This window comes from Oncorhynchus tshawytscha, linkage group LG12, assembly GCF_018296145.1.
Source record: "Oncorhynchus tshawytscha isolate Ot180627B linkage group LG12, Otsh_v2.0, whole genome shotgun sequence".
Classification (NCBI taxonomy): Eukaryota; Metazoa; Chordata; class Actinopteri; order Salmoniformes; family Salmonidae; genus Oncorhynchus; species Oncorhynchus tshawytscha.
This window is the reverse complement of record NC_056440.1, coordinates 26,097,668-26,124,640: the sequence shown is the minus strand read 5'-3', so window position 1 is coordinate 26,124,640 and position 26,973 is coordinate 26,097,668. Positions and strand designations below refer to the sequence as shown.

General features: G+C 46.0%; 2 protein-coding genes and 1 long non-coding RNA gene across 5 annotated transcripts in view; 2 read left to right on the top strand and 1 right to left on the bottom strand.

Annotated features, from left to right (window-relative positions):
- Nucleotides 1-10,974, top strand: part of LOC112262810 (THO complex subunit 5 homolog) — a 32,777-nt gene extending 21,803 nt beyond the window's left edge. For both annotated transcript variants that reach the window (XM_024438585.2, XM_024438586.2), the window contains exons 12-20: nucleotides 1,280-1,388; nucleotides 1,471-1,572; nucleotides 1,695-1,791; nucleotides 1,918-2,029; nucleotides 2,230-2,333; nucleotides 2,559-2,646; nucleotides 2,783-2,898; nucleotides 3,038-3,228; nucleotides 10,709-10,974. In XM_024438585.2, the coding sequence (XP_024294353.1) occupies nucleotides 1,280-1,388; nucleotides 1,471-1,572; nucleotides 1,695-1,791; nucleotides 1,918-2,029; nucleotides 2,230-2,333; nucleotides 2,559-2,646; nucleotides 2,783-2,898; nucleotides 3,038-3,228; nucleotides 10,709-10,772 (983 nt within the window). In that variant the 3' untranslated portion in view covers nucleotides 10,773-10,974. The remainder of the gene's footprint in view (nucleotides 1-1,279; nucleotides 1,389-1,470; nucleotides 1,573-1,694; nucleotides 1,792-1,917; nucleotides 2,030-2,229; nucleotides 2,334-2,558; nucleotides 2,647-2,782; nucleotides 2,899-3,037; nucleotides 3,229-10,708) is intronic.
- A 3,409-nt stretch (nucleotides 10,975-14,383) lies between these two features.
- LOC112263937 (neurofilament heavy polypeptide) lies at nucleotides 14,384-19,318 on the bottom strand. Of its 2 annotated transcripts, XM_024440563.2 has the most exons (5): nucleotides 18,409-19,318; nucleotides 16,433-16,632; nucleotides 16,226-16,350; nucleotides 14,803-16,035; nucleotides 14,384-14,742 (listed from the first exon to the last, which is right to left on the bottom strand). In XM_024440563.2, the coding sequence occupies exons 1-5, from the start codon at nucleotides 19,274-19,276 to the stop codon at nucleotides 14,460-14,462; spliced, it is 2,709 nt and encodes a 902-aa protein (XP_024296331.2). In that variant the 5' UTR covers nucleotides 19,277-19,318; the 3' UTR covers nucleotides 14,384-14,459. The 2 variants fall into 2 exon arrangements, with proteins under 2 accessions (XP_024296331.2, XP_042187433.1); XM_042331499.1 differs by having other exon boundaries at nucleotides 14,384-16,035; nucleotides 18,409-19,317.
- A 4,469-nt stretch (nucleotides 19,319-23,787) lies between these two features.
- On the top strand, nucleotides 23,788-24,639 carry LOC121847877. Its single transcript, XR_006084749.1, has 3 exons — nucleotides 23,788-24,152; nucleotides 24,245-24,386; nucleotides 24,485-24,639. It is a non-coding gene; the product is annotated as an uncharacterized LOC121847877 (long non-coding RNA).
- The last annotated feature ends 2,334 nt before the right edge of the window (nucleotides 24,640-26,973 follow it).

The window sequence follows — 26,973 nt, the reverse complement described above, 5'->3', positions numbered from 1 at the left end:
TTTTTCCCCCCTCTCAATGAAGGCTGTTTTTTTCCCCTGTCCAATTCATTCGTCAAGTAGTCAAGACTGTTGATGAAGAGTTTGACTCATGAGTCCGCTTTGAAATGAGTCTTAATCACCAAAGTTTGGCAGCAGCAAAACAGTGAGCGGACATCCCCTTTTTATCTATGTAGGCGATTGTACATTATTTTAGCCAGCTCATGTTATTATTTTGGATGTGCTTAAAATACCCTCCATGTAGGCTATATGCCCATCATGGAACGAGAGATGAGATAATCCAGTGACACTTATATTCAGAAACTTGCAAGGCCTCAGGCTACCCTTACGCTACTATAATGAAAGCTAGTTCAACAGCTATGCGTCTGCTGTCTTCCTTATCCTGGCCATTCATTAGCCACGTAGCCTTTCCATAAAGGGTTTCTAAATGATCTACTCATGAAGCTTTTGCCGTCATGCTTTTGCATTATTCACAATTCACATAGGTCTACCTGCCGTACATCCTCCATTCTACTTTTATCCACCCCCATTTCCAAAGACAGCCTCTTGTCCAGTTACCAAAGACGTGCTCCTACAAACATATTAAAATGTTATTAAAATATTAAAATGTTTCACCACTGAATGAAAGCGGGCGCAACATCAGAAAGTAGCATTTCTAGGCGTTAGCTACTCTAGCATGGTGATAGAAAATGGTGTTTCATAAAGTACGCATATTTTCCCAGTTTTTTTTTTTTTTTTCTGCCTTCTCCCCATTAAATACAGTTGAGGAATTTGACGCCTTTGCAGCCTGAATGGACAATGTTTTAGGTACAAACCAGTCCACGGGGGATACAAGTGTATTGCTGGCTGCATACAATGCTTTTGAACGCTAAGATTGCCATCTCTATATTTCCATCTGCCGGCCTTTGGGCTGTCTTGTGGCAGATACAGTTTTCCATCCACGATACATGGGCACACACACACACACACACACACACACACACAATGTCTCATCTCCCTGTTTGCAGTTTTCCATCCACGATACATGGGCACACACACACACACAATGTCTCATCTCCCTGTTTGCAGTTTTCCATCCACGATACATGCGCACACACACACACACACACACACACAATGTCTCATCTCATCTCCCTGTTTGCAGTTTTCCATCCACGATACATGCACACACACACACACACACACACAATGTCTTATCTCCCTGTTTGCTAAATAGCCTATTATGTATATATTATGAATAGATCGCATCATACTAAGTGAACCCCTGTCCCTCTGTGTCTAGACGGCAGTGTGCTGCATCTGTTCTTCTACTACCTGATGAACCTGAACATCATGACTGTCAAGGCCAAAGTCTCCACCGCCACAGATCTCACTGGAGCCATCAGCGCCGGGTGTGTGTGTGCTTGCGTGTGTGTGTGTGGAGTTTGGGGAGTGCGTGTCTGTCTGTCTTGTAATGATTCTATTTTCTGCCAGGGAGCTGTTAAACTCTGGCACGCTGCTCAACTGCCTGTATGCCAACGACCAGGGGTGCGAAACGCCCAACCCCTCTAATCGCTACCAGTTTGATAAAGTGGGGTAAGGATGCTGTCCTAAAGCCCAACACCTATATACACAGTGTGTACAGTTGCTTCAGTATCAGTACAGATATTGTTTAATTGTAGGATCAGTATTAATTGATATAATTTGTGTTATTGTAGGATCAGTTCATTTGGAGACTACGTGGCAGAACTGGGTCATCCCTACCTGTGGGTGCAGAGTCTGGGAGGACTGAAGTTCCCCAGTGACGCCCCAGAGGTGTGTGTGTGTGGCCCTCCCATTGCATTTAATGAAGTGTCTGCTGCTATGGTGTGCTTCTTTCTCTCCGTGTGTGTGTGTGTGTGTGTGTGTGTGTGTGTTTTAAGCCTACCATGTGTGTTTCAGGGTTTGCATGCAGGCAGTTCTCTGAGTGCCAGTCACATGGAAAGCACCATGAAGCTGCTGAGAGGACGAGTCCTGTCACGCCTGGCCCTGCACAAACAGTTCTCCTCACTAGGTATACACACGCCTGGCCCTGCACAAACAGTTCTCCTCACTAGGTATACACACGCCTGGCCCTGCACAAACAGTTCTCCTCACTAGGTATACACACGCCTGGCCCTGCACAAACAGTTCTCCTCACATTTCTCATCACTGGGTACACACACAGACAATAAAATACATGTTTAAGGTATTGTATGCGTGTGTGTTTTTCAGAGCACAGTATTGTTCCAGTGTCCTGTGAGTGCAAGCACCTGTTCCCTGCTAAGGTTCTCTCTCGCCTGGCTCGCTGGACTACCATCACACGCCAGGAGTACACGGTACGAACACACAAAACACTTCCTCACATTTTGTTTGCTGTCAACACAACCGAGGAGTACACAGGAGGTACACAACTTTGACTACAACTCAACCTCACACTCAATATAACAATTTCTGACTCTCATTGTAGCTGCTGTGTAGATGGTGTGGCTATAAAAGGCATTGTGGTTTAATTAAATAAACCATATAGTTTACTATTCTTTGTGTTCTCTCTCGCTCTATAGAATCTGGTGTTCACGCAGCATGTGTCAGAAGCAGGTCTGGCTCGGGAAACTGACCTCTTCTTCATGGCCGTGTTGGAGAGAGGAACAGGTAATTACTAGGGGTTAAAGTGATGATTCACTACGTAATATATTAAGACATTCCTGAAGAATTGGAGGCCTGTCTGCTTTGTTTGGACAAATTCTTTAGAAAAGTCAGGGAAATAAGTTATCTTTTTCCCTTCCAGCTCGTCTTCAGGCTGCGGTGGTGTTGAACCCCCGTTACCCAGTCATTTCTCCTCTCTTTGCTGTCTCAATCAGCTGGAAGGGGGAGCGCAGTGGACGTACTGACGACAACCTTCGAGTGAGTATACACACCCATCACACACTGTGAATACGAGACGCTATCACAGGGGAGGGCAAATCTATATGCTGTAATGCCCTTTGATGTTAGTGGTTAGACACTCACCGGCTGTGATTGACACATCTAACCCCTCCCCCAGGCCATGGAGAGTGAGGTGAACGTTTTCAAATCAGAGCTCCAGGGGCCCCGCCCAGGCCACCAGCTGCTGACCAATCAGGTAGCTCGTCTGGGTGTCTGTCTGGATGTGTACCTGGAAACTGATGGACAGGACGACAGCGTGGAGGGACCACGGGAGTTCCCCAGAGAGAAGATGTGTCTACGCACTGTCAGGTACACACACAGAGTTGGCGCCGATCGACATGGCCGTCCTGTTTCTGGCTCCTAAGCAACTTATATTTTTGTTGTTGTTCTCACATTATTAGCCCAGAGTGTTTTTTGCATTATTACACACAGCCAGAAATAACTTTTGGATATCAGAGCGGCAGTAACTCGCCAGCGTTTCAAATCAAATTTATTTATATAGCCCTTCGTACATCAGCTGATATCTCAAAGTGCTGTACAGAAACCCAGCCTAAAACCCCAAACAGCAAGCAATGCAGGTGTAGAAGCACGGTGGCTAGGAAAAACTCCCTAGAAAGGCCAAAACCTAGGAAGAAACCTAGAGAGGAACCAGGCTATGTGGGGTGGCCAGTCCTCTTCTGGCTGTGCCGGGTGGAGATTATAACAGAACATGGCCAAGATGTTCAAATGTTCATAAATGACCAGCATGGTCGTATAATAATAAGGCAGAACAGTTGAAACTGGAGCAGCAGCACGGTCAGATGGACTGGGGACAGCAAGGAGTCATGTCAGGTAGTCCTGGGGCATGGTCCTAGGGCTCAGGTCCTCCGAGAGAGAGAAAAAAAGAGAGAATTAGAGCGAGCATATGTGGGGTGGCCAGTCCTCTTCTGGCTGTGCCGGGTGGAGATTATAACAGAACATGGCCAAGATGTTCAAATGTTCATAAATGATCAGCATGTTCGAATAATAAGAAGGCAGAACAGTTGAAACTGGAGCAGCAGCACGGCCATGTGGACTGGGGACAGCAAGGAGTCATCATGTCAGGTAATCCTGGGGCATGGTCCTAGGGCTCAGGTCCTCCGAGAGAGAGAAGGAGAGAATTAGAGAACGCACACTTAGATTCACACAGGACACCGAATAGGACAGGAGAAGTACTCCAGATATAACAAACTGACCCTAGCCCCCCGACACATAAACTACTGCAGCATAAATACTGGAGGCTGAGACAGGAGGGGTCAGGAGACACTGTGGACCCATCCGAGGACACCCCCGGACAGGGCCAAACAGGAAGGATATAACCCCACCCACTTTGCCAAAGCACAGCCCCCACACCACCACTTCGACCAGAAATACGACTTTCCTGAATTGGATCCTTTGTTGGTATCCCCCAAAGCAATTTAACTTATCCCAATGGCTGCTCCAAGACGCCGCCAGTGGAGAAGAGGTATTTGGAGTGGAGGCGGGCACACCATCCACCGCTTCTGAGTATATTACTCGCTAATGTTCAGTCAGCTGGACAATAAAGTAGACAAGCTCAGGGTGAGGATCTCCTTCCAGAGAGACTTCAAGGACTGTAACATACTCTGTTTCACGGAATCATGGCTCTCTCCGGATATACTGTCCCCTTCCATATAGCCAGCTGGGTTCTCAGTACATTGCGCAGATAGGAATAAAGAACTCTCAGGGAAGAAGAAAAGTGGGGGGTGTATGCTTCATGATTACCTACTCATGGCGAAATTGTGGTAACATACAGGAACTCAAGTAATTTTTTTCACCCGACGTAGAATACCTCACAATCAAATGTTGATCGCATTACCTCCTAAGATAATTGTCTTAGGAGGTAATCGTCACAGCCATGTATATTCCCTCTCAAGCCGGTACCACGACGGCTCTCAAGGAACTACGCTGGACTACACTGCAAACTGGAAACCGCATATCCTGAGGCCACATTTATTGTAGCTGGGAACTTTAATAAAGCAAATCTGAGGAAAACGCTACCTAAGTTTTATCGACCTATACTCACGCTTCAAAAACTCTGAAACATTGTTTCTCTTCCTTCCAGGATGGCTACAAGGCCCTCCCCGCCCTCACTTCGGCAAATCAGATCACGACTCCATTCTGCTCCTCCCTTCCTATAGGCAGAAACTCAAACAAGAAGTACCTGTTCCACGGTCTATTCAACGCTGGTCTGACCAATCGGAATCCATGTCAAGATTGTTTTGATCACCAGGACTGGGATATGCTCTAGGTTGCCTCTGAGAATAACATTGACCTATACGCTGACACATGGTGACTAAGTTCATCATGAAGTATATAGGGGATGTTGATCCAACTGTGACAATTAAAAACTATTCAAACCAAAAACCGTGGATAGATGGCAGCAATCGCGCAAACCTGAAAGTGTGAACCACCGCATTTAACCACAGCAAGGTGACTAGGAATATGGCTAAATAGAAACAGTCCAGTTATGCCCTCCGCAACGCAGTCAAACAGGCAAAACGTCAGTACAGAGACAAAGTGGAGTCGCAATTCAATGGCTCACACACGAGATGTATGTGGCAGGGGCTCCAGACAATCTGCGATTATAAAGGGAAAACCAGCCACGTCGCGGACACTGACGTCTTGCTCCCGAAGAAGCTAAACAACACCTTTGCCCGCTTTGAGGATAACACTGTGCTGCCGACACGGGCCACTCTCAAGGACTGGGAGCTCTCGTTCTTCGTGGCCGACGTGAGTAAGCGTGTTAACCCTTGCTTGGCTACCGGCCCAGGCAGCATCCCTAGCCGTGTCCTCAGAGCATGTGCAGACCAGCTGGCTCGAGTGTTTACGGACATATTCAATCTCTCCCTATCCTAGTCTGCTGTCCCCACTTGCTTCAAGATGTCCACCATTGTTCCTGTACTCAAGAAAGTGAACTGAGCTAAATGACCATTGCCCTGTAGCACTCACTTCTGTCATCATGAAGTGCCTTGAGAGGTTAGATAAGGATCATATCACCTCCACCTTATCTGACACCCTAAACCCATATCAATTTGCATACCGCCCCAACAGATCCACAGATGATGCAGTCTCTATTGCTCTCCACACTGCCCTTTCCCACCTGGACAAAAGGAACACCTATGTGAGAATGCTATTCATAGACGACAGCTCAACGTTCAACACGATAGTGCCCTCAAAGCTCATCAATAAGCTAAGCACCCTGGGACTTAACACCTCCCTCTGCAACTGGACCCTGGACTTCCTGACGGGCCGCCGTCAGGTGGTAAAGGTAGGTAACAACACATCTGCCACGCTGATCCTCAACACAGGGGCCCCTCAGGGGTGCGTGATCAGCCCCCTTCTGTACTCCCTGTTCACTCATGACTGCACGGCTAGGCATGACTCCAACACCATCATTATATTTGCCGATGACACAACAGTGGTAGGCCTGATCACCGACAACAACGAGACAGCCTACAGGGAAGAGGTCAGAGACCTGGCCGTGTGATGCCAGGACAACAACCTCTCCCTCAATTTGATCAAGACAAAGGAGATGATTGTGGACTACAGGAAAAGGAGGACAGAGCATGCCCCCATTCTCATCGACTGGGCTGCAGTGGAGCAGGTCGAGAGTTTCATGTTCCTTGGTGTCCACATCACCAACAAACTAACATGGTCCAAGCACACCATGACAGTCGTGAAGCGGGCACAACAAAACCTATTCCCCCTCAGGAGACTGAAAAGATTTGGCATGGGTCCTTAGATCCTCAAAAGGTTCTACAGCTGCACCATCAAGAGCACTGGTTGCATCACTGCCTGCTATGGCAACTACTCGGCCTCCGAGCGCAAGACACTACAGAGGGTAGTGCGAACGGCCCAGTACATCACTGGGGCCAAGCGTCCTGCCATCCAGGACCTCTATACCAGGCGGTGTCAGAGGAAGGCCCTAAAAATTGTCAGACTCCAGCCACCCTAGTCATAAACTGTTCTCTCTGCTACCACATGGCAAACAGTACCGGAGCTCCAAGTCTAGGTCCAAGAGGCTTCTAAACAGCTTCTACTCCCAAGCCATAAGGCGCCTGAACATCTAGTCAAATGTCTACCCAGACTACTCGCATTGCCCCCTCCCCTCTCCACACCACTGCCGCTCTCTGTTGTCATCTATGCATAGTCACTTTAATTAATTAACTCTACCTACATGTACATACTACCTCAACTAACCAGTGCACCCGCACATTGACTCTGTACCGGCTCCCCCCTGTATATATTATTTTTTTACTGCTCCTCTTTAATTACTTGAGTTTGAGTTTATTTTATTTTTACAGGGACAGTGCACATTAATCAACGTTTCAGTAAAAGTGCCGGTTTTAGCCAGCCGGCTAGTTTTCAACCGCAGTCTCTGGGCAGGTTATTAAAAACAATTACAATATAGACAATCATTGAGCAGTGAGCAGACGTAGCATACAGACAGAGCAACGTAGAACAAAAAGCAGTAAGACAAAATTGTGTTTCCACACCTCACAAGCTACAGACAACATGGAAAGTGGCAATACACAGCTAGGGATTATGATCACACATCTGATTGACCTTTAGCCATGTATTCATACATTTTGTGAAAGTGTGATAGGTGGTGTAGTTATGTGTGTCTGATGGCAGTGTATTCCAGACATGGGAAGCTCTCACAGAGAAAATGGATTTACTAAAGGTGCTTTTCCTTAAGGGAACTATACAGTCACCTCTCATGGCAGACCTTGTGGATCTGCTGCCATATGTTTGGGTTTTCTGTTTAACAAAAATACTGAGTGGAAGGGGAGCCATTTAGGATCTTGAATACAAGACATGCATCGGTGTATTGCACAAGATTTTCCAAACTCAGGAGCTCATGCTTTCTGAGGATGTAACAGTGATGATGGCTATTGGGCTTCCTATCAAGAACTTTGAGAGCCTGTTTGTAGAGAGACTGAATAGGTTTTAATGTTGTACAGCAAGCTTGGGCCTAACTAGTCAAGCAGTATGTTAAGTGGGGGAGTATCATAGATTTGAAGTACAGTTTTGCTACCTCTGTAGTCAAACAATTTTGTATAAATCGGAAATTAGCTAGGTTGAATTTGGTTATCTGAATGACCTTTTTCACATGCTTTTTAAAAGAGAGGTTGGAATCAAGTATGATGCCAAGGTACTTAAAATCAGATACCACCTGGAGCTTCTCCCCTGACACATAGACATCTGGTTCAGTAGCATCTGTTGCCCTCTTTGTGAAGAACATGCAAACAGTTTTTTTCACATTAAGATGCAAGCACGAGTCACTGAGACACTTTGTAACCTGGACCATTACAGTAGAGCTAAGAGTGGGCGACCGCTCATTGCTCACTCTGACACACTGAGTTCTGCCTTCAAGGTATGATTTCATCCATCTCAAGGCATCGGGGGAAAAGTTGATCTTGGACAATTTTGTAATGAGAATCTCATGGTTAACAGTATCAAAAGCCTTCCTTAGGTCCAGAAACACAGCCCCAACAACGTCCCCTTTGTCTATCTTGGACTTCACATTTTCCAGAAGAAAGCAGTTGGCCGTTTCTGTGGAGTGTTTCGTTCTGAAGCCAAACTGCATGGAGTGTAATGTGAAGGGGCTGTTGTTGGGGTGGGCAATTAGTGGTTCTGCTACACACTTTTCAACAACCTTTGACACCACAGGTAGTATACTAATAGGCCTGTAGTTACTCACGTCAGCAGGGTCGCCCGATTTAAAGATGGCAGTTATTATGGCCTACCTCCATACCCTTGGAAACACCACGAGACCAATAGATGTGTTGGTGACCTTAGTAATGGGGCCAATTACTTGTTAATTTTATCTTCTATCTGTATTTTTTTAAACTGTACTCTCGGTTAGGGTCTCGTAAGTAAGCATTTCACTGTAAGGTCTACACCTGTTGTATTCTGTGCATGTGACTAATACAATTTTATTTGATCAATTGACACACAATACCCCATAATGACAAAGCAAAAAAAATGTTTCGTATTTTTTTTATTTTTCACATGTATTAAAAATAAAAAACAGATTACATATGTAAATAAGGTTTCAGACCCTATGCTATATGACTCGAATTTAAGCTTGGGTGCATCCTGTTTCCATTGATCATCCTTGATGTTTCTACAACTTGATTGGAGTCCACCTGTTAAATTAATTGGATATGATTTGGAAAGGCACACACCTGTCTATATAAGGTCCCACAGTTGACAGTGTATGTCAGACCAAAAACCAAGCCATGAGGTGGAAGGAATTGTCCGTAGAGCTCCGAGACAGGATTGTGTCGGCACAGATCTGGGGAAGGGTACAAAAAATGTCTGCAGCATTGAAGGTGCCCAAGAACACAGTGGCCTCCATCATTCTTAAAATGGAAGAAGTTTGGAACCACCAAGACTGAGCTGGCCGCCCAGCATAACTGAGCAATCGGGGAAAAGGGCCTTGGTCAGGGAGGTGACCAAGTACCTAATGGTCACTCTGACAGTGCTCCGGAGTTCCTTCCTTTGTGGAAATTGGAGAACCTTCCAGAAGGACAAGCATCTCTGCAGCACTCCACCAATCAGGTCTTTATGGTAGAGTGGCCAGACGGAAGCAACTCCTCAGTAAAAGGAACATGACAGCCCGCTTGGAGTTTGCCAAAAGGCACCTAAAGGACAAAATTATCTGATCTGGTGAAACCAAGATTGAACTCTTTGGCTTGAATGCCATGCGTCACCTCTGGAGTAAACTTGGCACCATCCCTATGGTGAAGCGTGGTGGCAGGGACTGGGACACTACTCGGGATCAAAGGAAAGTACAGAGGGATCCTTGATGAAAACCTGCTCCAAGAGCGCTCAGGACAGACTGGGGCAAATGCTCACCTTCCAACAGGACAATGACCCTAAGCACACGGCCAAGACAACGCAGGAGTGGCTTCGGGACAAGTCTCTGAATGTCCTTGAGTGGCCCAGCCAGAGCCCGGACTTGAACCCAGTCAAACATATCAGGAGAAACTAGAAAATAGCAGTGCAGCAACATTCCCCATCCAACTGGACAGAGGATCTACAGAGATGAATTTGAGAAACTCCCCAAATACAGGTGTGCCAAGCTTGTAGCGTCATAACCAAGAAGACTCTGTCTGTAATGCTGCCAGGTGCTTCAACAAATTACTGAGTAAAGGGTTTGAATACTTATGTAAATGTGACATTTGTGGGATTGCTGCATCAGATGACCTGGCCTCCACAATCACCCGACCTCAACCAAATTGAGATGTTTTGGATGAGTTGGACCGCAGATTGAAGGAAAAGCAGCCAACAAGTGCTCAGCATATGTGGTAACTCCTCCAAGACTGTTGGAAAAGCATTCCAGATGAAGCTGGTTGAGAGAATGCCAAGAGTGTGCAAAGCTGTCATCAAAGCAAAGGGTGGCTACTTTGAAGAATCTCAATTATAAAATATATTTTGTTTTGCTTACGACATGATTCCATATGTGTTATTTCATAGTTTTGATGTCTTCGCTATTATTCTACAATGTAGAAAAAATATAAAAAATAAAGAAAAACCCTTGAATGAGTGTCCAAACTTTTGACTGGTAGTGAGTGTGCGTGCATGTATTAGATATTACTGCACTGATGGAGCTAGGAACACAAGCATTTCGCTACACCCACAATAACATCTGCTAAATATGTGTATGCGACCAATACAATTTGATTTGACTCTCTCTCTCTCAAAATATCTGACAATGTGTTTCTCTCTGGTTGTGTTTCAGGGGTCCGAACCGTCTGAAGCCATTCAAGTACAACCACCCCCAGGGCTTCTTTAGTCACCGCTGACCTCTCCTTTACCCCTTTCCCTTCACCCCTGACCCCCTCACCCCAGATCTCTTACCCTACCTCGAGGCTTATTTAGTCACCAGTGACTCCTGAATTTACCCTCTGTCATGCCCCTGCCCTCATATCCCCATATCTTGTTTGTTTAACACACTGTTTGACACATTCTGTGTGTCGGTTGGTTAATAAAAAGCTAGTGATCTTGTTTGGATCTGCAAGTTCTTTGTCTTTTTTAATGTTATTCTTCACTGCTGACTGATTTTATGCTCACTTTTATTCTACTATGAATGATCTCTTAGCTAGTACATATTTATTTCCTCATCTCTCCCTGCCATCCCTTTTTCTTTCTCCCCGCTCTCTCTCTCTCTGCATCAGATCACATTGTTATGTCCTTTATTATCATGGCTCAGCACTTCTCTAAGATGACTCGTTCCTATGGGTCCTGGAAAAACAGTGCATACACTATCACACACACTTAGAAATGTGTTCCCTATTCTGTATTTATAGTGTAATAAGAGCTGATTAATTGTTTCCTATGTATTTACAGTAAGAGATGATTAAATGTGTTCCCTATCCTGTACTTGCAGTGTGGCAAGAGCTGTTGAATAATACAGGACCACTTGATTATTGCTCTGGATGTAATCTGACATTAGTGCAGCATCACAGAGCCCCAGTACTGCTCTCTTCTCCAGGACAAGCTTGCCACTGTTAGGATGTAGCCGAGGTGTTTTGTGGGTTCCATACCATGGTGATCATTAGGGGAAGTGCTGTTCTGAGGATGTTTTTGCTGCAGGTTGTGTCTCCTGTTGATACCCAGTCATCCATCAGACATAAAGAGATCACATTACAACACCAAGGAGAATGATCATCAGGAAATAATTCAAGGAGAAACTTAACGTGCGTGATGATATCCTGTCAGAATTCAGGGAGATTCACCACATGGCCAAAAGTATCTGGACACCTGTTTGTCAGGCATTAATATGGAGTTTGTCCCCCCACTTTTCTGCTATAACAGCCTTCACTCTTCTGGGAAGGCTTTCCACTAAATGTTGGAACATTACTGCGGGGACTTGCTTTCATTCAGCCACGAGCGTTAGTGAGGTCGGGTACTGATGTTGGGCGATTAGGTCTGGCTCGCAGTCGGCGTTCAAATTCATCCCAAAGGTGTTCGATGGGATTGAGGTCAGAGCTCTGTACAGGCCTGTCAAGTTCTTCCACACCGATCTCTACTAACCATTTCTGTACTGGCCTTGCTTTGTGCACGGGGGTATTGTGTTGAAAAAGGAAAGGGTCTTCCCCAAACTGTTGCTATGAAGTTGGAAGCACAAAATCGTCTAGAATGTCATTGTATGCTGTAGCGTTAAGATTTCCATTCACTGGAACTTAGGGGCCTAGCCTGAACCATGAAAAACATCCCCAGACCATTATTTCTTCTCCACCAAACTTAACAGTTGGCACTATGCATTGGGGCAGGTAGCGTTCTCCTGGCATCCTCCAAACCTAGATTTGTCCGTTGGACTGCCAGATGGTGAAGCATGATTCATCACTCCAGAGAATGCGCTTCCTCTGCTCCAGTGTTCAATGGCGGTGAGCTTTACACCACTCCAGCCAACTCTCTGCATTGCGTGTGGTGATCTTAGGCTTGTGTATGGCTGCTCGGCCATGGAAACCCAACAAACAGTTCTTGTGCTGACGTTGCTTCCAGAGGCAGTTTGGAACTTGGTAGTGAGTGTTGCAACAAAGGACAGACAATTTTACGCGTTTCAGCCCTAATCTGTCCTGTTCTGTGAGATTGTGTGGCCTACCACTTCACGGTTGAGCCGTTTTTGCATCTAGATGTTTCCACTTCACAATAACAGCACTTGACCGGGGCAGAAATTTGACAAACTAACTTGTTGGAAAGGTGGCATCCTATGACGGTGCCACGTTGAAAGTCACTGAGCTCTTCAATAAGGCCATTCTACTGTCAATGTTTGTCTATGGAGATTGCATGGTTGTGTTTTCAATTGTATACACCTGTCAGCAACTACACAGCATATCACAACCACTGTCCCCCAGTGCAGTTGACTAGTGTTGTTTCCATGATGATTATGGACCACTGTGTTACATCAAGGAAATGACAGAGAAACTGATATCAAAGTCAACAACAGACCTTTTTCTGTTCAGAAATAAAGGGGGTGTTTTTTTAAGCACTTCTCATACTGCGCTCTATCTTTGCAGCAATTGCGTAGATCTTCAGATTAGTGTGTGTAGATTCTTCCCTAGCTGGGTAGGTTACTGCAGTATCTCTACTTTATGGTTACTGTTGTAGCAGGCTGGCATTGTAGAGCAGGTACAGTGTGTGTGTGAGAGAGAGGTAAAAGAAGGGAGAGGTGAGATAAGGAGAGACCTAACCAAGGGACAAGAGAGAGATGTGAAGGGGCAGATGTATTCTCTAGGTCTAGGATGTTGTGTGGAAGAGGGGAACAGTTCTGTTCAGGTAGCTCTATTCTCCAGACCACCTCCGGATGTATGTATGAGCCCAAGTTAGACGATGTCAGAGCAGGGAGTGGAGGGGAGGAGAGAGCGATGTTGGGAGGGTGCTGCAACACCAGTCAATGCACCTCTCAGCCGCAATGCAGCACAACACACACACACACACACACAGTGTTTTAGGAGACCCACACCCCTCTCACACCTCATCTTCCTCACCTCCACTGTGCTTCTCTTCATACCACCTTAGCACTCAGACAGTGTTCTGTTCAGAACTGTTCCTTTCTTCGTAGTGTGTATGCTGAAATGTACATGAGAAGAACATGACAGAAGCTATAGCATTTACATCATTTATTTCAGTATCTTAGTACTGTACCAGGAAATGATCTATTTTAGCGAGCTAATTTGTCTCTCTAAGTGAGCACATCAGATCAAGACCATCACAGCAGCCATCCGTATCATTCACATCAGAGTAATACAGTATCTCTTTGCATTTGTATTAGAGTAATATAATGACAACACACAGAAATATTTTGGTTTTAACCTTTATTAGTTCATCAGTTTGTATTGCATACTCTCAGCAGTTTATACATAGCACAGTCATCCCTGACTTCAGAGTTCTCCTCACAGGCCTAGGTATCATTACTGACCACAGCACAGTGAGTCAGCACAACCATCAGACAGGGAGCTGTTTAAGATGCACAATGAGCAGGTTTGTAGTCTTTCTCTGCTTTTTATAGTTGTTAATATACACATTTATATCTTCATAAATATACACATACAGTACAATATATTGATCTGTCACAATCTTTTATAGACATTTGTTGACATTGCTACCCTTGAAGGCTTTAGAAGGTGCATGGCCCTGTGCTGTGCTCCCAGCCAAGGCAATGCTGCTGTTTTAATGCACTTGTTATTATTGACGGGCAGTCATATAGACACAATTCAGATAGAGTTTAGAGCATTCTGCATTCACTACAGTCATAGATTAGAAGAAGCATCATATCAGGGTTGAGTACCCAGGGGATAGTAACTAGAGAAAAGCTATTGCTTTGTTTGTTTACTGTTTGTCTCCTGCTCTGTTCTGCTTCCCTTTGGCTTCCCTTTACAAAGGCTGCTCAGGGCTTCAGTAGCTTCCCCCCTCTCCCCCCTCCCCCTCCCGATAGTTCTTTGGCGTCTCTCTCTCTTCTCCTGGCTCATATGTAGCGTGTTAGTGACTCACTTCTTGGCTTTCTCGTCTTTGACCTCAGTGCTAGAAGATTTCTCGTCTTTGACTTCAGTGATAGAAGATTTCTCGTCTTTGACTTCAGTGCTAGAAGATTTCTCGTCTTTGACTTCAGTGCTAGAAGATTTCTCGTCTTTGACTTCAGTGCTAGAAGATTTCTCGTCTTTGACTTCAGTGCTAGAAGATTTCTCGTCTTTGACTTCAGTGCTAGAAGATTTCTCGTCTTTGACTTCAGTGCTAGAAGATTTCTCGTCTTTGACTTCAGTGCCAGAAGATTTCTCGTCTTTGACTTCAGTGCTAGAAGATTTCTCGTCTTTGACTTCAGTGCCAGAAGATTTCTTGGCCTTCCCTACCTCCTTCGTATCCTTTGCCTCTTTACTGTCAGATGCTTTAGAGGCCTCCTTCTTGTCCTCCTTCTTATCCTCCTTCTTCACCTCCTCTTTGGGCTCTGCTTTCTTCTCCTTTGTGCTCTCTGTTTTCTGTGGTGATTCTTTGGGGGCAGGCTTCACCTCTACCTGGGGTGTGTCATCTGTTTTGGCTTGTTTCTCCTCTTCTCTCTTAGCAGGGCCGTGGCTCTCCTTGGCGGGGGCGGGCTTTTCCTCTGCAGGCTTGGCTGGGGTGGCAGCAGGGGGGGCAGGTGTTGGGGTCTCAGTCTTGGGATTCTCATCTGGCTTGCTCTCCTTGGGATCTGGTTTGTCTGTCTTCTCCTCAACCTTCTCCTCTTTAGACTGGCTCTCACATTTCTCCTTCTCCTTGGGTTCTGGCTCCTGTTTCTTTTCCTCCTTTACAGGCTGGGGTTGTTCCTTCTCTTTCTTCTCCTGCTTGGCCAGTTTGTCTTCTGCAGGGGGCTTGGCCTTCTCCTGGATGGGGGACTTGGATTCAGGAGACTTTGGGAGAGGGGATTTGGGAGGGGGAGACTTAGACTCTGGGGATTTGCTGGGGGGAGATGTAGATGTTGGTGATTTCACAGCTGTGGGAGATTTGGGGGCGGGAGATTTGGCAGGTGATTTGGGGAGGGGAGATTTGGCTTGGGGTGATTTGGATTCAGGTGATTTGGGGGTGGGAGATTTGGCAGGTGATTTGGGGAGGAGAGATTTTGATTCAGGTGATTTGGGGAGGGGAGATTTTGATTCAGGTGATTTGGGGGCAGGTGATTTGGGCTGGAGGGTTTTGGGGGGAGATTGGGGAGGTTTGGATGGAGAAGAAGCAGCCTTTTCAGGTGACTTAGAATTCTCTTCCTCTTTCTCCTCACCTGCCTCCTCTTCCTCTCCCCCGTTATCCTCAACTCCCTTTCCTTCTCCCTCTTCTGCCTCAGCTTTGGTCTCATCCTCTTCCTCCTCCTTTTCTCCCTCTTCCTCCTTCTCTTCTTCCTTTTCTGTCTCCTCTCCCTTTTCCTCTTCCTCATCTTCTGCTTCCTCTGTCACCTCAGTGACCTGTGTCTCATCCGTCTGTTCCTCCAGTATGACTGTGTCTGAGAGCTCCTCCCCCTTCAGCTTCAGGTGGGCAGAGGAGTAGGAGTACAGGCTTGGCCCAGGTATGAACCGAGTCTCCTCCCCTTCCAGCAACTTCCTGTTTAGGGGAAGAACACAGGAAGTACAGTCTGAATTGTGTGTGTCAATACAGTCTCCTGTTCAAAAACATATCAGTAATTATTCTGTGATAATCATGATTTTCCACAAGAGCAGGGTTTATTTAGAGATCTGAGTCCGCATGAATGCACCAACAAAGAAATATACCCCACCCTTAACCTCTGACCCACCTGTAGGCTGCTATCTCTATGTCCAGAGCCATCTTGACGTTCAGCAGCTCTTGGTATTCTCTCAGCTGGCTGGCCATCTCCCACTTAGTACTCTTCAGTTCACCGTCCAGCTGACGAATAGTCTCCTACACACACAAATTTTGGTGAGAAATGCGTGCCAAAGTGCAGGGAAAGAGAAGAGCCAGACTGGCAGAAGAGTGTACGTACCTGTAGTGAGTGGATATCTCCATGGTGTCTGTCCTCAGTCTCCATGCATTGTCTCTCCAGGGAGTCCTTGGTTCCTCTGAGGGTCTCCAGTTCGATGGTGCGGCTCTGCAGCTGCCGTCTGTACTCTGCTATCTCATCCTGGGCACCACGGATCGCATCTGTGTTAGAGTGAGCTGCATCTGCCAACCGCTCCATACGCACTACAGGGGTTTGGGAGAGGTGTGAGGTTGGGGAACAGGGTCAGAGACAGGGTTTTAGAGGTCATAGAGACAGGGGCTATAACAACCCTATACTCTCAGATAGTGTCCTTTCCTTGTATCCTCTCATTGTCTCTTTTCCTCCGTGACCACCACAGAGGTCAGTCATTGAGAACACAAATCCTCTCCTCCAGGAGTAACCTTGACAGTGTCTGTCTGTCTGTCTGTCTGTCTGTCTGTCTGTCTGTCTGTCTGTCTGTCTGTCTGTCTGTCTGTCTGTCTGTCTGTCTGTCTGTCTGACTCAGCTACAGGACACTGAACAACATGCTGCCAGAGTCAGCCGGACAGCTCCATCACAGTCGGCTTCAGAGCTACAAAGAGGGGGAATGGTCACTGGTAGGAGGACTGTTGACTCAGGTGGTGGACCAGAACAAATCAAGCCATGCACAACATTCATCCATCCATTCAGAGAGTTTAACTAAGGTCTCTAATCCTAATTCTAGCACCAACACTGGTACATAACATAATTAGGACACAATAGCATTGCTTGTGGATCTATGGGGACATGTCATGACCCTGATGGCTGAGCTAGAGGTGGAGGCCTGCATTAGCCCTGATCTTACTGTTATTTCCCTCTGATCTCTTCTATCAGGTAGAGGCAGTAGCCCTCAGGAAATTATATAATGTTATGAAGGTTAGAAAACATACACAACACTCACTGGAAACCACACACACAGGGCCACAACATCCTCAAACACATAATCACCAAACACAGGCAAACCCCCACAGTCACATTAATAGAAATATAATCCATTGATTCTATTTCTATGGTCACATTAACATGCTATATACACACTGTACTCAGACGCCCCCTATACATGTCATCTCACCCTGCGGCGTCTGACTCTGCAGAGGAGCGCTCCCCTTGTGGTAGGAACATGGCATGACACTCAAGAGACTGCAAGTTATAAGAAAAGGTAGGACGGTGAGATAAGATATGTGACTTTGAGTTGCAAAATATACCTAATTATGGAGTTAATGCGTGCATTCACCAGGGCCACGTCGGGAATGATTGAGAGACATATTTAATATCGTATGATGTAGCGATTGGGGGGGATTTCTTGGCAAGATACATTTCCAAGGACACTAGAATGCGGCATCAGTGTTTCTAGGGACCTAATAGTGCTGACTCATAGTTGCCTGCGGCAGGAATGCATGATCAGACAGAGCACCAATCAGGCTTTCAAAACAGGACTGTAAGCAGACACAAATTTACACCAGACAGAACACTTTCCCCTCTCCATAAAATAAACCAATAGGCTATTTCACCACATTATTCACATCTTTTATTTTTCCAAATGCAATCAGAGCCTATAATTCCATAACTATGAATGGTTCAATTCGATACTACTCTTGGGTAACACAAGCTGTCATTACAGTCATTGGTGCGCACTAGATGATGTTTATGCAGTGATTTAACTGAATATATAGCCTCGAGTCTAATACAGTTAGCTTCAAATGGTGACCTTACAACGAATCACTGTCCCAAATAGGTTTGATAGTAGCCTATAGGTCATGCACCACTATGTACCAAGAGCCTATTTGATAATACAACAAACGAGATCCAGCCAACTCCTCCAAAGTTCAGCACCATGGACAGAAAACTGCACCGTAACATCCGAGCCCTAAAACTCTATAAACCAGGCTTTCTCATACTGACTGACACATCGCTGAGTAAAACTAGGTAAAGGTAGATTGATATAAAGTTGCGCCTCTCACCTTTGAACCATTCCTCCGCGTGCGTTGCGCTCTTGGTCGCGTGTCCATCCAGCTGAGCGCGGATCTCCCGCAGGGCGTTCGTGACGTCCGCCTTGATTGTGTCTCGAGCCTCGAAGCTCACCTGTGCACCCTGGATCTGTGCTAGAAGCTCCGCCACCTCCTCCTCGTGGTTCTTCTTCAGGAACGCTGCTTCTTCCTGCAGCGCGCTCAGCTTCTTGTCCAGCTCTAGCCGTGCGAGCCCAGACTCATCCACATACTTGTTCATTAGGCGTGCCTTGGCTTCCAGCTCCTCCCTGCTGCGTGCCTCATCCTCGAGCCTGGTCCGCACATGCTGGATATCCTCTTCCAGGTGGTCTTGCTCCAAGAGTGCGCATGCCTTCTCCCCGGTCAGCTGCTGAACCAGACCCCTCAGGTTCCCCAGCTCGCGCTCATAGTGCTCTCCCACGGTAGCGCGCCCAGTCTGGCTCTGACGCAGCGCAGCCGCTTCCTGCTCCAGATTCGAGTTCATCAACTCGAGGTTCCGCACCTTGTCGATGTAGCCGGCGAAACGGTCATTGAGTGTCTGCAGAATCTCCTTCTCGTTCCTCCGAGTCATGTCGCCGTTAAAGATCTCCAAGCTGTCGGCGGAGGGTGTCTGGCTGTAGGCCTGGCGGCGGCGCTGAGAGGTCGTCCAGGGCTGGGAGTGGAAGCCGGAGGAGGAGAGGGAAGCGGCAGGCCGGGCAGAGAGGCCCTGTGGTGCCCTGCGGTAGGAGCCGTGGCCGTAGAGGTGGTCCAGTGGGTAGCTCATCTCTAAACCGGATGCAGACTGCGGCAGGATGGAGAGAGGTGAGCTTTTATACCGCGGGAGGAGAAACTCACAACTCAGCATGGACACTCTCTCTCTTTAAGGATACATCATCTTCGCTATCGTCATGCACCACTCCTTCCTCACACAGACTAACTACAGAAGAACAGCATGATGCAGCGCATGAGATACTTGAATTTTTACCCAATGTCCAATTGACATTAGTCAGTCACTTACATGATTTACACATGATGTCTAACTTCTGACCGCAAGAATCTTGTCGGGACATTGGGTTTATGCAGATGGATGCTTAAACTAGATATATAGTAGGAACCATCTGGGTAAGGATCCATCTGTGTAAGAATCCATCTGTGTAAGCCCAATGTCCCGACAAGATCCTAGCTGTGGTCTGAAGCTAGGTGCCTGAGTGTGCACAATGCATCAATATGATTGTGCAATCTTTGTTACAGTAGACCAACATAATTATATCCACAACACCATGTTCACTTCAAGAAATATAGCTGATGTAACATTTCCATTTTAGGTTTCAATTATTTTATTGTGTTTGGACTAGGCTGGAAGTTTCATGTGGAGCTCTTCATTCTCTCTGTCAGTGCTCTGTGAATACATTACAGTGTGTGTACATGTGTGTGGTTCTGTCAGTTGGCCAGGTGTGTGTCCCAGGTGGGTTGTATCAGGATAAGGTAAGACCCAGATGCAGACCGTATCGAAGTAACAATGTTTAGTACAGTGAACAGAGGCAAAGGTACAAGACGGCAGGCAGGCTCAGGGTCAAGGTCAGGCGGAGTGGTCAGGTGGGCGGGTTCAGGGTCGAGACAGGCAAGGGTCAAAAACCAGGAGGGAGAGAAAAAGAGAGGTTGGAAAAAGACAGGAGCTGACAGGACAAACACTGGTAAGCTTGACAAACAAGACAAACTGGCAACAGACAAACAGAACACACAGGTATAAGTACACTGGGGATAATGTGGAAGATGGGCGACACCTGGAGGGGGTGGAGACCAGCACAAAGACAGGTGAAACAGATCAGGGTGTGACAGGTTGTAGTGGATCTGCAGACTCACACTGCAGCAGTAACCAGACCGCTTATCAGCAGAACATTTTACATTTTAGCCACTTTAGCATGTCAGTCATTGCATACCTTAGAAAGTTATTCATGACTTGTCAGAAATGTCAAGATCAACTAGACCATGTCAGCTAATGTTTTTTTGTTAGGTTTTTTTAGCCCATAGATTTTGTTGTACGAGATGTTCCCAAATGCTGGAAGGGGGTCTCTCTCGCTCTCTCTCTTTCGCTCACACACACACACACACACACACACACACACACCTGGCCCACTGACAGCTTTACACACCGTAAGAGTGTTTGAGGTTTAATGTCATAATTTGTTTTCATCATGATCCTCAGAAATAAAAGTGAATGGCCCAGCTCCAAAAAAATCTAAGTGAATGGCCCAGCTCCAATGCAATAGTTGAGACCAGAAATACCTCTGTCAATAGCCCTGTTAAAGGAAGTGGAGATGACTGAGCATTAAGTACACACACACAAGCACACTTGCTATTTTAGTTCAGTCCTTGTAAGTGTGTGTCAGCTGATTTGGAGGAATGTGTCTTGAGGTGGATGATTCTGTCCCTACAGCACCTATTGATCAAACTCCTTCAGGATCTATACACACACACACACACACACACACATGACAGAAGCTATAGCATTTACATCGTTTAGTTCTGTACTGTACTGTACCAGTAAATGATCTATTTTAGCGAGCTAGTTTTTCTCTCTCAAAGTGAGCACATCAGATAACGTCAAGACCATCACAGCAGCCATCAGTATCATTCACACCAGAGTAATACAGTATCTCTTTGCATTTGTATTAGAGTAATATAATAATGACAACACACAGAAATATTGTGGTTTTAACCTTTATTAGTTCATCAGTTTGTATTGCATACTCTCAGCAGTTTATACATAGCACAGTCATCCCTGACTTCAGAGTTCTCCTCACTGGCCTAGGTATCATTACTGACCACAGCACAGTGAGTCAGCACAACCATCAGACAGGGAGCTGTTTAAGATGCACAATGAGCAGGTTTGTAGTCTTTCTCTGCTTTTTATAGTTGTTAATATAATATACACATTTATATCTTCATAAATATACACATACAGTACAATATATTGATCTGTCACAATCTTTTATAGACATTTGTTGACATTGCTACCCTTGAAGGCTTTAGAAGGTGCATGGCCCTGTGCTGTGCTCCCAGCCAAGGCAATGCTGCTGTTTTAATGCACTTGTTATTATTGACGGGCAGTCATATAGACACAATTCAGATAGAGTTTAGAGCATTCTGCATTCACTACAGTCATAGATTAGAAGAAGCATCATATCAGGGTTGAGTACCCAGGGGATAGTAACTAGAGAAAAGCTATTGCTTTGTTTGTTTACTGTTTGTCTCCTGCTCTGTTCTGCTTCCCTTTGGCTTCCCTTTACAAAGGCTGCTCAGGGCTTCAGTAGCTTCCCCCCCCCCCCTCCCGATAGTTCTTTGGCGTCTCTCTCTCTTCTCCTGGCTCATATGTAGCGTGTTAGTGACTCACTTCTTGGCTTTCTCGTCTTTGACCTCTGTGCTAGAAGATTTCTCGTCTTTGACTTCAGTGCTAGAAGATTTCTCATCTTTGACTTCAGTGCTAGAAGATTTCTCGTCTTTGACTTCAGTGCTAGAAGATTTCTCACAATCTTTTATAGACATTTGTTGACCTATCTGCCCTTGAAGGCCTTTGAAGAATAGTTTCATGTGCAGCTCTTCATTATCTCTGTTTTCCAGTGTTTTGAATACATGACAGTAAAAAAAACACACACACACATGTTGTCATGGCCTTCTCCTCCTCAGAGGCATAAACTCTCTATTTACATATCAGTCAGACAGACAGAGCATCACATTCAGACCAGAAATAAACACTCAACATGCTCCTAGTCCCAGTTACTCACTACATCCATTATATATGAGGCCACTGCAAGTGGAGATCACTGAGCCAGAATGGAGGGGTGGAGCCAGTCCTGTATTCTCAGTTTTTGAAATGTCACTCAGTTTGATGTTTGAGGAAGGGAGGGGAAGGTGTTGATGTAAGAGGGAGAGAAAGAGAAGAGGGGTGGAGGAGGGAGATGAAAAGAGGGGAAGGGAAAGATGAGAGGGAGAGGAAGAAAGAGCGAGACCTAATGGACATGGAGGGAGGAGAGATATGATGGAGAAAGAAAATGAGAGAGAAAAGGAGGAGGAGAAAGAGAGGTAAGAGAAGAGAGTGACCTTGGGAAGACAGAGCTCTACTGGCAGGCCTCACGAAGATGAGTCAGTTTCTATACAATTAAGCTTTTCGATTGTATTACATTGTACCGATCTGTCTGTCTGTCTGTCTGTCTGTCTGTCTGTCTGTCTGTCTGTCTGTCTGTCTGTCTGTCTGTCTGTCTGTCTGTCTGTCTGTCTGTCTGTCTGTCTGTCTGTCTGTCTGTCTGTCTGTCTGTCTGTCTGTCTGTCTGTCTGTCTGTCTGTCTGTCTGTCTGTCTGTCTGTCTGTCTGTCTGTCTGTCTGTCTGTCTGTCTGTCTGTCTGTCTGTCTGTCTGTCTGTCTGTCTGTCTGTCTGTCTGTCTGTCTGTCTGTCTGTCTGTCTGTCTGTCTGTCTGTCTGTCTGTCTGTCTGTCTGTGTCAAATCAAATGTTATTTGTCACATGCTTCGTAAACAGCAGGTGTAGACTAACTGTGAAAGTCTTAACCTTACTTACCAACAATTAAATAAAAAACTATGAAAACATAGAAAAATAATAACAGAAGGAATAAATACACAATGAGTATTAATAACTAGGCTATATACAGTATATCACAAAAGTGAGTACATCCCTCACATTTTTGTTAATATTTGAGTATATCTTTTCATGTGACAACACTGAAGAAATGACACTTTGCTACAATGTAAAGTAGTGAGTGTACAGCTTGTATAACAGTGTACATTTGCTGTCCCTTCAAAATAACTCAACACATAGCCATTAATGTCTAAAAAGCTGGCAACAAAAGTGAGTACACCCCTAAGTGAAAATCAAGTGCTCCTAAATTTCTCTTCACTGTGTTCATCTGGCGCCATCTCATGGACACTCAGTCAGGACTGTTTCCAAACTCCATACTTCTGTATAAATTAGAAGGATGTAATTGCAGACTGCAATTAGGGACATTTTACTACTTATCTTTAATATATCAAGTTACACCCATTGATCCTCGCCATTGGTCCATGGCTGCTTCATTCGTGCTGGGGATGCCCGAATTGTGGTCTGGAATCACATCATCTTGGTACCCAGTGTTCTGGGGTACAGTTCTAAAGTCCCTGGGCTTCATGTTTACCCTGCTGCTCTGCACTAGACTGTGTGTGTGTTTGACACCCCTCGCATGTAACTGGACAGGATTATAGTATTAGGTCATGGTAAAGTAATCAGGAATGAGGTCATGAAACAATAGCTCTTTTGACAGTTACACACTGACATCTCATCACAAATGTTCATGTTGTTTTTCTGGTTCCTTTTGTCTGCAGGAAGAGGTGCTTTCTCTCTCTGAGGGACTGGGGGCAGGAGAGAGGGATGTACGGAAGAGGGCAGGAGAGGGGGATGTGGAGATGAGTGCAGTCAGGCCAGCGGTGGTAGTGCACCCCAGGGAGCTGAAGGGCCTCCTTCACATCTGCACTGTCATCGCTCAAGGTCTGACCATTTAGAGCTCTCCATGCTGGTTAGTTTAACCTTTCTAGGGTAGAGAGGTTAACCCTTACCTGTCCAGGTACTGAGCTGCTGTCTGAGGGGCGGTGTTCAGAGGCCCTGACTGTTCTTCAGAGAGACCCCTCCCCCTTGGCCCCAAGAGACCTGCTGGCCCAAATACACACCCTCATACGCCTCTGCCTCAGTGGCAAGGTACACACTCACACACACCTCACAAGCATCTCAGATGCATGGTGAGAGAGAGGGCGATGACCAATGGTGTGTGTGCGTGTGTTTATGTGTAGGGTCATCCCGTCAGTGCTGTGTTATAGGAAGGCTTTGGAGACAGACATGGGGTGTGTGTGTGCACTGCACCAGAGCCTCCTGGTTAACAGACAGCAGGGAAACACGCAAGCAGAGATCCAGGCTCTACACCTGATACACTCCGTGAGTAACACACAGACACACACACACACACACAGAATAAAGGCATCTGTCTGATGCTGCAGTTGACTGAGGTGTGAGGGATCTTGTCTCTGTACCAGGCTCTGTACATGCCACCTACCACTCAGCCTGCTGTGGCCCCACCTCCTCTCGTCTGCCCCGCCTCTCTGCTCCCTGGCCAATCCTTGTCCAGCCTGCTTTCAGTCCCCTCCCACCTCAGCATACGACACAGTCTGACTCAAAAGTGTGTACTCCACGGAAGGCAAGTCGACGTTGAATATTTTTTTCTCTATAAAGCCAATATGTAATTTATAGGCATATACAACATATTGCATTGGGACCAATGAAGTGGGTGGAGTAGAAAGTGCTGCTATGTATTTAGACCACATTCCCCCATGAAATAACACCATATATAGATTCTACAGGCCCCACTGAGTAATCCCAACCCCACTTTTACCTTGACACAGAGAATCATTTTTTTCTCTACAGCCCAATATTGTGAACAGTCTGAACATTGTAGCCTAGTGGTTAAGAGCTCTAGACCCAAACTGTTATAGACCTATATCCATCCTGCCCTGCCTTTCTAAAATCTTTGAAAGCCAATTTAACAAACAGATCACAAACCATTTTGAATCCTACTGTACCTTCTCCACTATGCAATCTGATTTCCGACCTGGTCATGGGTGCACCTCAGCCATGCTCAAGGTCCTAAACGATATCATAACCGCCATCGATAAAAGACAGTACTGTGCAGCTGTCTTCATCGACCTGGCCAAGGCTTTCGACTCTGTCAATCACCTCATTCTTATCGGCAGACTCAATAGCCTCGGTTTCTCAAATGACTGCCTCGCCTGGTTCACCAACTACTTCTCAGATAGAGTTCAGTGTGTCAAATCGGAGGGCATGTTGTCCGGACCTCTGGCAGTCTCTATGGGGGTGCCACAGGGTTCAATTCTCGGGACGACTCTTTTCTCTGTATATATCAATGATGTCGCTCTTGCTGCTGGTGATTCTCTGATCCTCCTCTACGCAGAAGACACCTTTCTGTAAACATCTGGCCCTTATTTGGACATCTGGCCTCCAACTGCTTTTAACTGCTAATCAAATTAAATGCATGCTCTTCAACCGATTGCTGCCCGTGTAGCTGATGTGAAATGGCTAGCTAGTTAGCGCTAGTGGCGTTTCAATCGGTGACGTCACTTGCTCTGAGACCTTGAAGTAGTGGTTCCCCTTGCTCTGCAAGAGCCGTGGCTTTTGTGTAGCGATGGGTAACGATGCTTCGAGGGTGACTGTTGTCTGTGTGCAGAGCGTCCCTGGTTTGCGCCCAGGTCGGGACGAGGGGACGGACGTAAAGTCTATACTGTTACACCCGCACCCGCCCAACTAGCATCACTACTCTGGACGGTTCTGTCCTAGAATATGTGGACAACTACAAATACCTAGGTGTCTGGTTAGACTGTAAACTCTCTTTCCAGACTCACATTAAGCATCTCCAATCCAAAATTAAATCTAGAATCAGCCTCCTATTTCGCAACAAAGCCTTCTTCACTCATGCTGCCAAACATACCTCGTAAAATTGACTTTCCTACCGATCCTTGACTTTGGCGATGTCTTTTACAAAATAGCCTCCAACACTCTACTCAGCAAATTGGATGTAGTCTATCACAGTGCCATCCGTTTTGTCACCAAAGCCCCATATACTACCCACCACTGCGACCTGTATGCTCTCGTTGGCTTGCCCTCTCTACATGTTCGTCGCCAAACCCACTGGCTCCAGGTCATCTATAAGTCTTTGCTCGGTAAAGCTCCGCCTTATCTCAGCTCACTGGTCACCATAGGAACACCCACCAGTAGCACGCTCTCCAGCAGGTATATTTCACTGGTCATCCCCAAAGCCAACACCTCATTTGGCCGCCTTTCCTTCCTGTTCTCTGCTGCCAATGACTGGAACGAATTGCAAAAATCACTGAAGCTGGAGACTTATATCTACCTCCCTAACTTTAAGCATCAGCTGTCAGAGCAGCTTACCGATCACTGTACCTGTACACAGCCCATCTGTAAATAGCACACCCAACTACCTCATCCCCATATTGTTTTTTTGTTTTTTTGCTATTTTGCACCCCAGTATCTCTACTTGCACATCATCATATGGACATCTATCATGTGCACATCACTCAAGTGTTAATGCTAAATTAATTATTTCACCTCTATGGCCTATTTAATGCCTTACCTCCCTAATCTTACTACATTTGCACACACTGTACATTGACCTTTTCTATTGTGTTATTGACTGTGTTTGTTTATCCCATGTGTAACTCTGTGTTGTTGTTTTTGTCGCACTGCTTTGCTTTATCTTGGCCAGGTCGCAATTGTAAATGAGAACTTGTTCTCAACTGGCCAACTGGTTGAATAAAGGTGAGAAAAAAAACATGGTGCTGGAGACCAGAGGTGTCCGTTGAGAGAAAGGCAGGTTGAGTTTGCCAAGATCAGAGTAGTACATCCTGTGTCGTACGCTGAGGAAGTGAAGAGAGTAGTAAAGGAAGATGGGTCCAGGGCCTGGGAGCCTAAGAGGATCCCTGTGAGTAGGCCG